General features: G+C 44.8%; 1 protein-coding gene across 3 annotated transcripts; it reads right to left on the bottom strand.

Annotated features, from left to right (window-relative positions):
* Positions 1-2,561: 2,561 nt before the first annotated feature.
* SKA3 (spindle and kinetochore associated complex subunit 3) lies at positions 2,562-15,343 on the bottom strand. 3 transcript variants are annotated; one of them, XM_069972048.1, is made up of 13 exons: positions 15,304-15,343; positions 12,944-13,058; positions 11,630-11,694; positions 11,337-11,502; positions 10,569-10,956; positions 9,862-9,941; positions 9,512-9,617; positions 8,217-8,281; positions 7,466-7,644; positions 7,050-7,235; positions 5,832-5,939; positions 5,098-5,168; positions 2,562-2,812 (listed from the first exon to the last, which is right to left on the bottom strand). In XM_069972048.1, the coding sequence occupies exons 2-13, from the start codon at positions 13,044-13,046 to the stop codon at positions 2,806-2,808; spliced, it is 1,524 nt and encodes a 507-aa protein (XP_069828149.1). In that variant the 5' UTR covers positions 13,047-13,058; positions 15,304-15,343; the 3' UTR covers positions 2,562-2,805. The 3 variants fall into 3 exon arrangements, with proteins under 3 accessions (XP_069828149.1, XP_069828148.1, XP_069828150.1); XM_069972047.1 differs by having other exon boundaries at positions 15,275-15,338; XM_069972049.1 differs by having other exon boundaries at positions 15,287-15,308.
* Positions 15,344-16,347: the final 1,004 nt, after the last annotated feature.

The raw sequence follows: 16,347 nt of genomic DNA on the forward strand, positions 1-16,347 counted from the left end.
TACACAAACTGAGAACACAAGTGATGCTGTCTCAAGATTCAATGTTTTCCTAACTTTGAAACATCACTTTAAAGAGACTCTGAGCAATTTAAGAATAAAAAGTGTGACCCACTGCAGATTAGCGACCAGTTGCTTTGTTAGGGTGGGTTCACATGATGAAATCCGCACGGATAAATTCTGGCGGATTCCGTCGCTAGCACGTGCTCACAGCCGTGCGCCTTTCTGCCAGCTCCATAGACACCATTCTATGGGCATCCCAATTCCGCTTTTTGCCGAGGAGTTGACATGTCTTTCAGCGGAATCCGCCCGTGCATAGAATGGTGTTTATGGCACAGGCGTAGAGGCGCAGCCGTGAGCACTTACTAGTGACGGAATCCGGCGGAATTTACACTGAGAAGTTCCCGCAGATTCCGCCATGCACATCTCTGCCCGTCCCATAGACTCCATTCTATGGTCGGGCAAATTCCATTGTAAGAATTGGCATGTCAGTTTTTTGGGCAGACAGCAGAATTCCCCCGACTATAGAATGGAGTCTGAGACTCCCAGTACATCAAAGGAGCTCATTTGCATATTTTTTTTTGAAAGGAATTGCTCCAAAACGCCCACCAAAGATAAGAACACTGGCACCACAGCCTGATGAGCAGAACGCAGATAGGAACAAAGTGCTTTGCTTTGTTCCTACTGTAAATTTTCTCATCACTAATTGAAATCTCATGTTTCCATGCTAAGGAGTCCAGTCCATTGAGTGACATAGTGCACTGGACTCCTTCAGAATGGAGGGATTTCAATCAATAATTTATACTGACTCTTTTCCTACAAAGATATCAATCTGCTCAGCTCTTCCTGCTCTATAACATGATGGTGATAGATTAGATAACGTTGTCTTTGAGACAGGTTCTGTTTAACATGTGAACACACCCTCAAATATGTTCTTTAAAAACTTTGTACCATTTTGCTATGGCAGAATGCGTGTGAGTCTTTTACATAGTTGGCAGCTGCTTCAGACAGGGCTGTGGAGTCTGTAAGCCGCAGCTCCGATTCCTGAATTTTATCAGGTCCGACTCCTTCATAAATGGCCAGTCCTATACCAGGGGAGTTATCACACTGGCTCAGCAGCTTCTCCCTAATGTCCTACATGATCCTGGGGCGACTTCTGAGGGAATAAGGAAAAATATAAAGCAGCTTCTCCTGTGTGTGCAGTGGATGCAGCCAGTCTTCAGCCTCCATGTCCTGAACTACTCACAACTAGACTAGATGGAGCAGGTGGTCTTTTCCTGCTGACAGTCTTCTATGTTTCTAACTAGAGATGAGCGAACCTGGAGCATGCACGAGTCGATCCGAACCCGATTGTTCGGCATTTGATTAGCGGTGGCTGCTGAAGTTGGATAAAGCCCTAAGGCTATCTGGAAAACATGGATATAGTCATTGGCTGTATCCATGTTTTCCAGACAACCTTAGAGCTTTATCCAAGTTCAGCAGCCACCGCTAATCAAATGCCGAGCGATTGGGTTCGGATGGATTCGAACATGCTCAAGGTTCGCTCATCTCTATTTCTAACTAAATATTCACCATACACACAAACACTGCCAGATACCTGTAATATAGATGTCAGCCTTAATGATATAGAGAAGTCACACATAGTGATAGAGAAGGGTGAGTGTGGGGGCACGCCATAGCGCGCGCACACACACACACAGCCTGCTGTAGCCATAGAACATTGAAGAAAAACACCACACTGAGGACAGAAGTTACTGCTACACTACTTATGGCTTCTCCTCTATATTACGCAGGATATCTTCATATTACACTGCTGCTCATATACAATCATCCAGGAAGAGAACAGCACAGATCTCCCCCCACACAATGGACTCTTCCAGCTCAGAAACAAACTGCCAAATAGTGACTGACAACTATTCCCCGACCCCCTTATGTAATAGGGCCAGTGTCCTATTACTGATATATTCCCCGACCACCCTTATGTAATAGGGCCAGTGTCCTATTAGAATGTTGCTAATAATATATATTGATGAGCAAAACGTATAAAATTCATATCAAAACTCAATTGTAAATTTTTCTTTTTTTTTTAAAGCTGGAGTCGGTACATTTTTTCCGACTCCAGCCAAAACTAGTTCTGACTCAGACTCCACAACCCTGGCTTCAGACCTAGACCAGACCTGTACGCTCGGGTATCGTCCCTTGCGTCTCAGTGTTGGTGTCTTTTTACACAACCCCATATGGGGCTGTGCGGGTAGTGCTGATAGGCGCTTGCTTGCAGTGCTTTTATAAAGGTGCAAACAATCACATGGCCGGGCCGCATGATTGGTCACTGTATCCTTTATGCTGCCATTTAAATGTATTGCTTTTGGCTGCACAACCCCTGTTTACGAACAGAGATGTGTGGCCAATAGCAGTGAATTTTACGGCCCACGTATAAGATACAATCAGTTGACGATCAGGCCTTATCCCGCTCCTTGGCTGATCATTTTTTCCAGAAGCCGATTATCAGCCGAAGTAGTGTTACTAGCCAGGCTCCATACACACATGAAGTTTATTAGTGCACAGATACTTGAAAAATATTTACAAGAGATTCATATAAATTACTTACAAAGCTACTTACAGAAGTTCTAGTAAATGTCCTTAATTATAAATGTACAGCAGCAGCTCTCATCAGGCTGCACTCCCACATCTCTACAGTCAGGAATCCCTCACCCTACACAATTATACACATACAGATCATTCTCTTCGTCTGCTCAGTCTTGAGGAGAGTTTTGTATAGAAACCAATCCACTTTTCTTATTGCAGGGATTACGGTCTAAAAAAAAACCAACAAAACAATTGAATATATAAATAAAAATAAAACATCAGAGGATACGACTGCAGGCCTATGGTAGTACATTACAGACCCTGTATTAGCGGTGCAACACAGATCCTCAATAGGCTTTTGTGGTGCATTATCTCTTCTGCAAGGAATGGCTGTCTGTACTCAACCCTGATTTCAATAGTACTGTATAACATTGTCAAGTTGTGCTGACAGCTGCTAGAAGAAGCTGCTGTGATTGACTAATCCTAGGGAAAAACTGGCCATCCAAAGGGTATTACCACTTTAACTAAATCGTACATTAAAAAGTTATTGTCATTTGGATTTAGGGCTGTGAAGTCGGTAAGCCGCAACTGACTCCAGCTCCTTCATAAATCACCATTTATCACACTGGTATAAAGTAGATCTGGCTCAGCAGCTTCTTCCTAATGTCCTACATGATCCTGGGGCGACTTCTGAGGTAATAAGGCAATGATATAAAGCAACTTCTCCTGTGTGTGCAGTGGATGAAGCCAGTCTCCAGCCTCCATGTCCTGAACTACTCACAACTAGACTAGATGGAGCAGGTGGTCTTTTCCTGCTGACAGTCTTCTATGTTTTTAACTAAATATTCACCATACACACAGAAACACTGCTAACAGTGCCAGATACCTGTAATATACCTGTGAGGTCAGACATATGCCCAGATTTATCAGCTCTGTGTTAACATCCGCGCTTCTGAATCATTGTGGCCCCACAGGAACTACCCACTCAGTCAGTGACTGCAGCTGTGTCCCACCCCAGTCACTGATTGGCTGAGTAGGGCCATGACATCACAGGATCAGGAGCTCAGTGGAGGACCATGAGCCGTGAAACCCTGTGACGTACAGGGGGACGTGTAAATAGGAATTCTTTATTATGATCGCACCACCCCCTGTGCCCCCTGGATTTTTCACTGTTGGCCAGAATACCCCTTAAATTTTTACCTCTCTCTGTCTCAAACTCATGCAGACTGCTGCAGTCATAGCGCGCACACATACACACCCTGCTGCAGCCATAGCGCACGCCCACACACCCTGCTGCAGCCATAGCGCACGCCCACACACCCTGCTGCAGCCATAGCGCACGCCCACACACCCTGCTGCAGCCATAGCGCACGCCCACACACCCTGCTGCAGCCATAGCGCACGCCCACACACCCTGCTGCAGCCATAGCGCACGCCCACACACCCTGCTGCAGCCATAGCGCACGCCCACACACCCTGCTGCAGCCATAGCGCACGCCCACACACCCTGCTGCAGCCATAGCGCACGCCCACACACCCTGCTGCAGCCACAGTGCACACAGCCTGCTGCAGCCATAGCGCGCGCGCACACACACACACACACACACACACAGCCTGCTGCAGCCATAGCGCACTCGCACCCCCCCCCCACACAGCCTGCTGCAGCCATAGCGCACTTGCACACACACACAGCCTGCTGCAGCCATAGCGCACTTGCACACACACACAGCCTGCTGCAGCCATAGCGCACTCGCACACACACACAGCCTGCTGCAGCCATAGCGCACTAAAGAAAAACACTAAATCGTCTCCCAGAGAGAAAACACCACATTGAGGACAGAAGTTACTGCTACACTATCTACTTAGCATGATAGAACATAAAATATATTCATGAGAAACATTTATAAAATTCATATGAAAATTCAATTGTAAAATTTTTAAAGATTTTTTTTTTTTAAAAGCTGGAGTTGGTACATTTTTTCCGACTGCAGCCAAAACTAGCTTCGACTCTACATTCCTTTTTGAAATAACTTGACATGTCAAAAGTTACTGATTGCACCACCGGGTTTCAATCACACCTGGAAAAGCAACGGGAGTGGGCAGCAGTACACATCTCTTCCCGACTGTCAATCTAATAAGACTCACCTCATTACAGTCTGCTGTGCGAAAAAGTCAAATGTTTTACCAGCCGGGGACTGGAGTGCATTGCCAAGCAGTTTCCCCGGCTGAACCTCAGGAGTTACCTGGTGCAATCAGTAACTTTTGATATGTCGAAAGTTATTACAAATGACAGTAACGCTTTAAAAGGTAACCCAAATATACCTCCATAAATAACAGACCCATCAGCTCTTCACAGTCACACAAAAGAAAACTACACAAAGCAGAAATTTACACATCACTGATGTTGCATGGAACAATCCTGTTCTGTTTTCTACTCATAATAGGGATCTAAAATGCACTGGATGTAGAACGTCATCCCAGAAACTGTCACCAGTGGCCATTTAGCAGACTTACCTGTTCTCTTTATTCTCAGACGCATGCTGCCATGATGGTTTGGTTTGATTTTTGCAATACCGAGATAATATCTAAAACAGAAGGAGACATGATTGTTATAACCATTTCGATCATCGAACAAATTGTTCGTATCGGCGAACACGAACAATTAGCTGCACTTTCATACCAACTTGTTCGCTCGCCACTATTTTTAATTAAAATTGTTTGTATGCAATTCGCGAATCTTGGCAAAACTAATTTCTGAGTGATTTGCTTATCTCTATTAATAATGAACGTATTATTTGCTACGAGAATGGAAAGGTAACCTGTCATCACTTTCATGTTCCCTGAACCAATCGTCATGGAGGCGTTCCCTGTTGGCTTCTCCACAGCCTTGATTGAAAGATCTCTCTGTTTGCATGTAGGCAAAGATTTATCGGTCAAGGCCAGAGGAATAGAGGACCAATCTAGCAACTTGTGGTTCAGGCAGCATAAACATGATGACATGTTCCATGTAATGTGGTACAGACAATGACCTACAATTTTTTTTTTAGGTAAAGTAATGGTTTAGCATTCGCAGCTACAGAAATTAATAGCTGTAATGTTACTTTCACTGTCATTCAGTAGTGGAGGAATCTATACCAACCCGTCTGCCTGGACAATCCCCTTATTTTTAGTGGAAGATGTGGGAATGGTTTTATTCTCACACTGTCACTGTAATCTGCAGAAGCTAATCGTGAACCATCTTGAGATACCTGTGAAATATCCTCGGTGATGCAGGACGTCATCTCTGGACGAGTGGGTGTCCACAACATGTTCTCGTACTCTGATACCTTTGGAGGGGAGGCCAGCTTCAGATTGTGCTGTGGAGAAACAATTATTAATAGTCAAACATTTCTGCAAATAATAGAGTCATGGTACATAAAGGACATTTTGGAAACTTTAAGGGTATGTGCACACTGAGGAATTCTAGAGGAATTGTTGAGGAAAGTTTTCTGCTTGAAATTCTTCACCTATTGAGCTCTGACAGAATAGAAGCTGAATTTGAGCAGAAATTAAGCAGAATTCAGGCGGAATTTGAGCAGAATGCAAGCGGAACTCAAGCAGAATTCAAGCCCCCATTGACTTCTATAGGATTCCTCTAGCAGAATCCGCCCAAAGAACTGACATGTTAGGCTACGTTCACACGTAGCAAAACTAGTGGAATTCAGCGGCGGAATTCCGTTAGCCTCCCTCTCATATTGGGAGTCTATGGGAGGCGTGCGCTGCTGTTCTCACAGCGTCTCTCCGCGCTGAAGAATGAACATTCTTCAGCGCGGGGAGAGCAGCAGCGCGTGCCTCCCATAGACTCCCAATATGAGAGGGAGGCTAATGGCATTCTGTGAGGAATTGAAGAGGAATCTTTGGGGATTCTGCTAGAGGAATCCTATAGAAGTCAATGGGGGCTTAAATTCCGCTTGCATTCTGCTTGAATTCTGCTTCAATTGCTCGAAAATTGCTCAGTGTGCACATACCCTTACTTCTTTGGGCAGAAAGCGGATCTGAGGCAGAAAATTCTGCTCTGAAATTCTGTAGTGTGAACAGAACGAAATCCCATTGAACACAATAAGACATTGCCCTGTTCATATTTTACGGGAGGAATTTCAAGCTGAAATAAGAGCGGATTCCTCTTCAATTCCTCACCTTTTCCTCAGTGTGCACATACCCTTAGGCAGGGTTCACACATAATATATTAACTGGTCACTTTTAGCTAAAACCAGGAGTGGAACGGACACAGAAGAAAACTATAACGGAAATACTTTTTTTTGGCTTAAATACTGTGTGAACCCAACCTTAGGCATCATTATGGCCCTGACATTAGTAACAGGCTTCTCATACAATCCTACGCTGACATGAAAAGGAAAGAACATCGGCAGAATTGAATTTGTCCCTTTCATCACTTTTATTCTGACAAAGATGATGGTGGAGAATACCTTGAAGAGATCTTCAGTTAAGCAGGAAGTCATTTCTGGACGAGGTGGAGTACCAATAGTGAAATCTCTCATTTGTGGGGGTGAGGATGTCTTTATTGGGTTTTCTGGCACAGCAGCTTCATCTTTTACGTCTAAAGTATGAGAAAGCTCAGGCCTTGGAATAGGTTCAGTGATGTCCAAAGTTCCCTAAAGAAATGATAAAAGAAATTCTCACATTGACTAATACCGGCATATCACAGAGCTGTATGAGTTACGGCATAGCCCCCATTGTGTTCTCCAATAGAGGATGATCAGGGTGTCAGGCGGTTGCCTCAGTAGCCATCCAGCCTGGTGTGCAAGGTCTCTCAATGTCCAGAGGGACTAGACAGCTCCTTGAATGGCATGTTAACCCTGGAAATAAGCAGGACAGCACTTACTATGGTGTCATTCTTCAACCATCTATTCTCAAAGGTAGGTACTGGCGGAGTGCCTGAATCCTCAACCACTGAAGGGGCGTTACTTTCTGATGGATCGGGATGCATGTGGCTTATGTCTTTCTTCTGCACCTTAAGTCCAGGTGTACAGAAAGCCGGAGGAAGAGGGGAATCCAATGCGTCTGTATACACACAGTAAACATTAGGTTCAATGATTTTCCATCAAACTTGCCTTATGCTAGACAACACACACAAGATCCAAGTGGCAGATTTTCCAGACAACCAACTTTTCCCACCACATGTCCCCCTGGGAAATAAAGAGGTTGGATTGATAGAAGGGGTGATAACATTTCCACTAGACTGTGCACTGACCAGAGGAGGCGTGAACACACTAGACTGTGCACTGACCGAATGAGGCGTGGACACTAGACTGTGCACTGACCAGAGGAGGAGTTTCCACTAGACTGTGCACTGACCAGAGGAGGAGTTTCCACTAGACTGTGCACTGACCAGAGGAGGAGTTTCCACTAGACTGTGCACTGACCAGAGGAGGAGTTTCCACTAGACTGTGCACTGACCAGAGGAGGAGTTTCCACTAGACTGTGCACTGACCAGAGGAGGAGTTTCCACTAGACTGTGCACTGACCAGAGGAGGAGTTTCCACTAGACTGTGCACTGACCAGAGGAGGAGTTTCCACTAGACTGTGCACTGACCAGGGGCATGATACAGAATATACCACATTCAGGAACTTACCACTTCTCAGAGACGGATAGACATCACTCCTTACATCCCTTGAAGAGGCGGCATTTTCCATCTCACTATAAAATGCAGAGAAAATGCTTATTGTACTTAAATTGCATGTTTGTGTATTTTCCCATCTCCTTAGAGTACTCTTACACACGCACGCCCATACCAATGCAAGAGCCACTCAAGTAGATTGGTGCTGGCCTAAGAAACCTATGACATAGCTTGAGCATTGTGCAAGCAGTGTGGCACTCACTATTGATGGATGGTTTGTGTGACCCTTTGAATGTATCATTTTAGCCGCATGTCCCTTATTACATGGGGATATCTGTGGGTAACAAATAATGGCTTTTAAAATCTGCTTAAACGTTGCAGTCAGCCAGCAAACAAAAAGTGTTTGCATGGGGCAATATTAGCTTGTCAGCCAACAATCGCTCTGTATTATACGGCCTTTGAGACCAATGAAGGAGGAAATCTGTGTGTAGTCTTCCTATAGAAACTAAAACTTTCCTTTACTGGCTATACACCTTATATACAAAATCATCTAATGTGTATGGGGTTAGCCTGGCTGTCCCTCAGACATCTGCATTAGACCTGCTGGATATCAACACACATCCTTTCTCTGCTTCCCTGAGTAATACATAAGGCAGCACCTTACCCCCTGTATATGGTAGTAAATAGAGCTGAGCACAATTTATGCATGCTGGAGTCTGTCCAAACCCAGAAGTCTCTGCATTTGAATACCAGTGGCTGAAGAAGTTACAGCCATAGGCCACAGGCTATATCCATGTTTTTCCGGACTCCCTAGGGCTGCATCCAACTTCTTTAGCCACTAGTATTCAAATGCTGAGACTTCTGGGTTTGGACGGACTCCAGCATGCATGAGTTGTGCTCATCTCTAGTAGTAAATATACATCCTCTGCTCATACAAGCTGCTCTTATTTATATGGAACATAGTAAGGGTATATGCACACTACAGAAATCACGTGGATAACTTGCCGTGGATTCCGTCGCTCGTCCTTGTTTGCTCTCGCTTCACACTCCTCCCATCCCATGTACTCCATTCTATGGTAAGGCAGATTCCGCCTCCCACCCAAAGAATTGTCATGTCAATTCTTTGGGTGGACGGCAGAATCTGCCTTACCATAGAATGGAGTCTATGGGATGGGCGGAGAGTGCAGCTGGAGCACACAGGGAAGACGGAATCCACGGCAAGTTATCCACGTGATTTCCGTAGTGTTAATATACCCTAATACTGACTCACTAGCGACTATCTAAAGCTTATACACACACTATTTACTAACTTTGCATCACACTCTTTATCCTTTACTTCAAGGTGTTCTTTCTTATGCAACTTCAATCCTGGGGTGCAGAACACTGGTGGCAATGGAGAGTCCAAGCCATCATAACCTGTGGATAAATGGTTTTATAGTGAAAGGATGGATAATGTCAAAACAATAGCAGAAATCACGTGTGCAAAAGCCAAGAGAATAATTCCTTTATATGGCGACATACCGCTGGTAAAGTCCGAGCCAGGTAATCTAGCAATGCATTCACACAGAGAACACCACATCTCCTGGCCATCAGACTGAATAGATGTAGAAATATGGAGATCTATTTCTTTGAATCAATCTATAATGCTATGGGAGCTTACCGTTCCTGTAAGTGAGGTGTGAGGGGGTAGCAAGCAGGTTTTTAAAGTCCTTAGAAGATTCCTTAGGTTTCTCAGGGCTGCTGTCAAGAAAAATGGGGGGTTAGAATTATATGAAGGACATACCTAGTCAATGGTGATCTACTGCAGGAACAGGTTCAAAGCTCTCACCGGCAGCTATGACTAGACTGATTGCTTTTGTGAAGACATTGTTGCAGGTCTCAAATTTGGAGGAACTTCAGCCCATAGAAAGATATAATATTACAGCCTTGACATTCTATCACAGGGGTAAGGGACCTCGGCTCTCCAGCTGTTGCAAAACTACAACTCCCATCATGCCTGGACAGCCAAAGCTAAATCCCTACATTGTGTTGCTCCCATTATTCCTCCTGGAAAGGTATGAATTGACAAGTGGGTGTTAACATTTCTCTTGTCAATAAGGTGTGTTCCTACATGCTCCAATATAGTATAGTATAATATCAACAAGGGGGTATGGGAACACCCATACATTTCCAGAAGGAAGCAGAGGAACAGTATAAAGCAGTTTTAGGAATAGATTCTCCAGAACTGTTTTAGTGTGGATTATAATGACTAAAACAGACATGTCAGGAGGGTGACCCTGTGAGGCTGGAGAGGTTGTGTGTGTGTGTGGATGATACAAGACATGAAATAGTAGTGGTTGCATCACACATTGTATATTTACAACATACCTTCCCTTTTTCTTGTTTATCAGCGCTATTGTGTAGTCATCATTGAGGTTTGCGCTGTATTCACTAATCCCAAAGTGTTGGATCTGCGAGAAGTCTTCCTCCATACGTAAGGCACACTTTGGGGTTTTCGCCACAGTTATTGAGCGGACGTCTTTATATACAGGCTTGGGCTTTTCTTCTGGAGGTTTCTTATAAGCCCGCGGCTCCCACGCTGCAGGCAGCTGGTAATGAGACAGGCCGAAGTCTGAGAGCTGGGGGGCACGCAGCAGATCCCAGGCTGCCTGCTTCTCTATGACTGGTGGGGGAGGAACGTCTTGTGGATCGGAGCTCAGACAGCTCTCTTCGGCGCTCTCAGTTTTTGCTTCTTCAGCAGTGGAGTTATCACTTTCTGTAATTCCAAGTTTAAGATATACATTAGGTAACACTGTTAGAATATGGCTTGGTCAAAAATAAACAGATATTATATAGTGTCCACTCTTTTTAAGGTGTTTATATCCGAGATAAACCCACCGCTATCGGACGATTTTTTAAGGTGTATGACATCCTGCCGACTCTCTACCAAGATTTGATGTTGGTTAAGAGAATTGTCGGGCTTGCAGGATGTTTGCCGCTCAACCCTATTGTTCTGAGGGGCATAAGCCAGTGCCAGAGCTGCCTGGTTACGGCTTACAGAATTTTCAGCACATGTGTACAAGACCTTCGGCTAGTGCCGCAGAAGGTGTATTTGCAGCAACTACAGCAGCAGCCGAGTCAATGAGATTTCCTTACCTTGTGTCTCACTGTCTAGAGGTTTATATCCGTAGTTCTGGAAGGTGTCTCGGATTTGTTGAATGTCGGAGGCATTTCTCCGCTGTAGCACTTTACAGATCTTTATGAAATTACTCAATTCTTGTCCTTTCTTCTCATTTTTATCAAGAGTGGCCTGAATATCATTCTGTAAAAGGAAACCTCAGAGATCACAGATGTAGCCTCCCTTCCCATAGGATATCTATAAGACACTCTAGCAGACGTTACTAAGCAAGCCCCCCTCCACAATGCATAATCTGATGTATGAACTTCACCTTCATGCTCATGACTTCTGAGCGCAGGTCATGCAGCACTCGCATTGGAGATTCCTCTTCATAGTCTGAAAAAAGAAAAAGGAAACAGATCAATGTACATGAACACAGTACTGCTGTTCTGACCCTAAGGCTGGTATTACACGGAGCGATTATCGTTCGAAAAATCGTTAAATCGTTTGGATTTGAACGATAATCGATTCATGTAATAGCAGGCAACGATTAAAGACCAACGAAAAATTGTTGATCGTTTAATAGGATCCGGACCTATTTTTATCGTTTGATCGTTCGCACATCGTTCGGTGGAATAAAAATTCGCAGCTGAAATGTACGCAATACCGACGACTAAACGACCGCAAGAACGATCATCGTTCCATGTTATTGGGCAAACGATTTCGGGTCGTTTGCCTTAGCGGTCGTTTAAGATCGTTTATCGTTAATTGTTAGTCGTCGAAAAATTGCTTGGTGTAATATTCCCCCATGGCTGAGTTCACACTGGTTTAATACGACTGCAAATCCACAGGTCTGATAAACTAAACCTACAGCTGTAATGTGGTTCATCAGACCCATGGTCAGCGCGGGACTTCTGGACACAAAAAATATACAGCAGTATTATGCTGGTGTGAACCTGATCTACATTTCCAACATGAGCTTAAGGAAATCCAATATATAGCCGAGTATGGTGTCCCTCATCTATGAAACACAACCAGAGTCATTGTCTGCAAAACCAAATGGACGTTGAAATATACCTAGCACCAGCCATAACATGAAAAATATGTATTTCTATTGTAGAAATTTAAAGCACTAAACAAATTATAAATGATTTACAAACAAAACAAAAATACATTAAAAAAGGTCCTATAAAGCCATATATTAGATCCCCCCACAACAGTACACTGAATACGAATTGGAAGCCTAGCGATAAGTATACAAATGCTACACATGCAGATAACAAAACACTAACATATCACTCAAGTATGGATGAAAGGGAAAGATGTAGAAACTACAGCACTCTACCTCCTAAGTAGACACCAGTAATATATTATATATAGTAGGTGGGGGGCATGTTACAGATTTTGCAATGGTGTCCTAGAGCTTCAAAGGAATCTCACAGTTCTAGATCATGCTGAAGACTCAAGTGTCAAGGAGGTAGTGCTGAGCTGTAGCATGCATGCCTCCTGCCTCCCCCACTCCTCCCTGCCTTGACTAAAAGTGCAGAAAGCCAAGTACTATTCATGGATCATGCAGGGCAGTGAGGGTGGGGGAGCAAGGAGGCATGCATGCTGTGGCCCAGTATCCGTTCCTTCCTGTACTCACCATCATCCTCCTGGCTGAACACTTGCTCGAGATGTGTCGTCTCCTTCTCCAAAGTGACCGCCAAATGCCTGAGTTTACTGAAGAAGTTTCCAGTCACTGACATGATTACAATGAGCTGTAAAGGGAACAGGAGGGTTATTTAGAGGGCAGCTGCACTTATTATTATGGTGATGGCTTATACCAGAGCTAGATTATATATACGGCATCATAATACTGAGCAGATTCCTTCCCCAGTATAGTAATACTTTATATCAGGGATGGGGAACCTTCGGCCCTCCAGCTGTTGCAAAACTACAATTCCCATCATGCCTGGACAGCCGAAGCTAAAGCTTCGGCTGTCCAGGCATGATGGGAATAGGGATGTCACGATACCAAAATTTTGAGTTCGATACCGATACCAGCTTTCGGATTTCGATACTCAATACCAATTCGATACTAAATAAAAAGTTTGAGAAAAAAAAAACACGTAAAAATACAAATATAATTTCCCTTTTCCCTGACTACAGATATGTTCCCCCCATGCACAACATTTTTATTTATCTGACTTCTTGATCACTGTTACATTTTATAGTTCGGACAATTTTTTTTTTTTTTTTTTTTTTTACTTTTTTTTTAAAAAAAGGGAAAAGGGGGGATTATTAGAACCTTTATTTTTTGTTTTGTTTTATTTTAAAACACTTTTTTTTACATTTTTTATTCCCCTCTAACCTCAAGCATACCTCCCTGTGCACAACAACTCCCAGAATACCTTCTTGTGGGGAGTTGTAGTGCACAGGCAGGTATGCTAGGAGTTGTAGTGCATAAGAAGGTATGCTGGGATGTTTTGAAAGGCTGCTGCCACGCAACTGCAACTCCCAGCATACCTCCTTGTGCACTACACCTCCCAGCATACCTCCTGGTGCACTACAACTCCCAGCATACCTCCTTGTGCACTACACCCCCCAGCATACCTCCTGGTGCACTACAACTCCCAGCATACCTCCTGGTGAACAACAACTTCCAGCATAATTCCTTGTGCTTTGCAACTCCCCACAAGAAGGTATGCTGGGAGTTGTAGTGCACAAGGAGGTATGCTGGGAATTGCAGTTGTGCAGCTCCTGACACAACTCCGTGCAGCATACATTCTTGTGCACTACAACTCCCAGCATGCCTCCTCGTGCACAAAGAGGTATGCTGGGGGATGTAGTGCACAAGGAGGTATGCTGCTGGGAGTTTTAATGCATTAGCAGCCTCCTGGCACAACTCCCAGCATGCCTCCTTGTGAACAACAACTCCCCACAAGAAGGTATTCTGGGAGTTGTTGTGCCACTGTATCGGTGGGCCCCGCGGGAAGGGGGGGGGGGGGCGACAGGATTGTGGACCCGGAGGTTGGGGAACTGGCTGGTGTAAGGGACCGCTGCCGCAGCACCGGCGGGTCCCGTATTTGGAATGGTTGAATGACTGCCACCCGCGGGATTGCGAGCCGCAGTCATTAGCAGTGAGGGGCCGATCCATATGCAGCAGACTCGTGCTGCATATGGAGCGGCTCTGCAGGGGTTAAATGCCGCTGTCGGTTATGACAGCGGCATCTACCCTGTAAAATAGCCGGCACTAGCGATCGCTGTGTGCCGGCTATTTAAATTTGGTGCCGCCGGGAGCGGAGAGCTCGTGGGCGGAGAAGGGGACACCAGGGGGCAGGGGGCGGCACATAGAGAACGTGTTCTCTGCACCATACTTCATGTTAATCTGCACTATTATGCAGATTAACATGAAGTATCGATACCAGGAAATCCTGGTATCGAACCGTTTTTCTGACAGAAATATCGATAGTAGTATCGATATTTCGATGCATCGTGCATCACTAGATGGCAATTGTAGTTTTGCAACAGCTGGAGGGCCGAAGGTTCCCCATCCCTGCTTTATACCATATAGCAGGACCTATATTGCTTGTTCTCCTCTTTAATCCTATATAGCAGGGATGGGGGAACTTTAGCCCTCCAACTGTTGCAAAACTACAATTCCCATCATGTCTAACCAGGCATGATGGGAATTGTAGTTTTGCAACAGCTGGACATTATGGAGTAGTGTCCAACCTGTCGCTCTCCGGCTGTTGTGAAACTACAACTCCCAGCATGCCCATGGTTTCACAACAGCTGGAAGGCCAGTTAGGATGCCGCTGCAGTCACTTCAATAGTTCCCAGCATGCACCGCTGGCAAGGCGGACGGTACCGGAGTAACAGCAGGCAGTGACATTACAAGCCCACCATATTACATATATAGGAGTATATATACACAGCCTAGGAGTGTTATGAGGAGCCCTGCACTGAGTACTCGCTATATATCCCAGCTTACATGACTCCGCACCCGGGCTGCAGCCTCACCCGCTGTTCGCCGCTCTCCCGGCTCCTCCGCAGCCGCCAACAACTTGAATTTTTTTTTTTTTTCCGAACGTTAAAACTTTATTAACAAAATTGTCAGCGCGCAGACCCGCAGCGTTCATTGGTCTCGGTTCGCCTTCTAGAATCCGGCTGCCATCTAGAGGTGAGCTGCAGTAAGACACGTTGGTGATAATGATGACGCTAGATGGCGCTAGGAACTTTATAAAGTTGGTAGTTGGTTTGCTTTTAATTTTATAAGACACAAATATATGAATGTATAAGACAAAATAAAGAGTTTAGGGGGAGATTTATCAAACATGGTGTAAAGTAGAACTGTCTTAGTTGCCCCTAGCAACCAATCAGATTCCACCTTTCATTTTTTTAAAGAATCTGCGAGGAATGAAAAGTGGAATCTGGTTGCTAGGGGCAACTGAGCCAGTTTCACTTTACACCATGTTTGATAAATCTCCTCCAATGAGCGCAGGTGTAAAGGTAAGTATTCAGTGTTAAAACCGCATCCACACCGTTCACAGTAAATGGTGAGCCGTACACATAGTGGATTCCAACTTTGTGTTTATTCAAAGCAACGCGTTTCGGCGCATGAAATCTGAACAAGCCTTTGGGTGGGTTTATACTGAGGAATTCTCGCGGATAATGTCACTTCTTTCGGCGGATAGCGGAATACGCTGGCCCATAGAATGGTGTCTATGGAGCCGGTAGAAAGGCGCGCGGCCATACTGCAGAATTCTGCGGACATTATCCGCAAAAATTCCTCAGTATGAACCCACCCTTTCTCAGGCATAAACACCCATTGTCAGACATTGCTTTTAAAAGTTACAAAGTGTCAGATAGTTAAAGGGGTTATCCATTGCTACAAAAAGATGGTCCCTTTCTTTCAGAGACAACACGACTTTTGTCTCCAGTTCAGGTGCGGTTTGCAATTAAGCTCCATTCACTTCAATGGAACTGAGCTGCAAAACCCCGCCCAAGCTGGAGACAAGAGTGGGGCTGTCTCTGGAAGAAAGTGACCATTTTTGTAGCGCTGGA

This window comes from Dendropsophus ebraccatus, chromosome 5 (assembly GCF_027789765.1).
Source record: "Dendropsophus ebraccatus isolate aDenEbr1 chromosome 5, aDenEbr1.pat, whole genome shotgun sequence".
Lineage (NCBI taxonomy): Eukaryota > Metazoa > Chordata > Amphibia > Anura > Hylidae > Dendropsophus > Dendropsophus ebraccatus.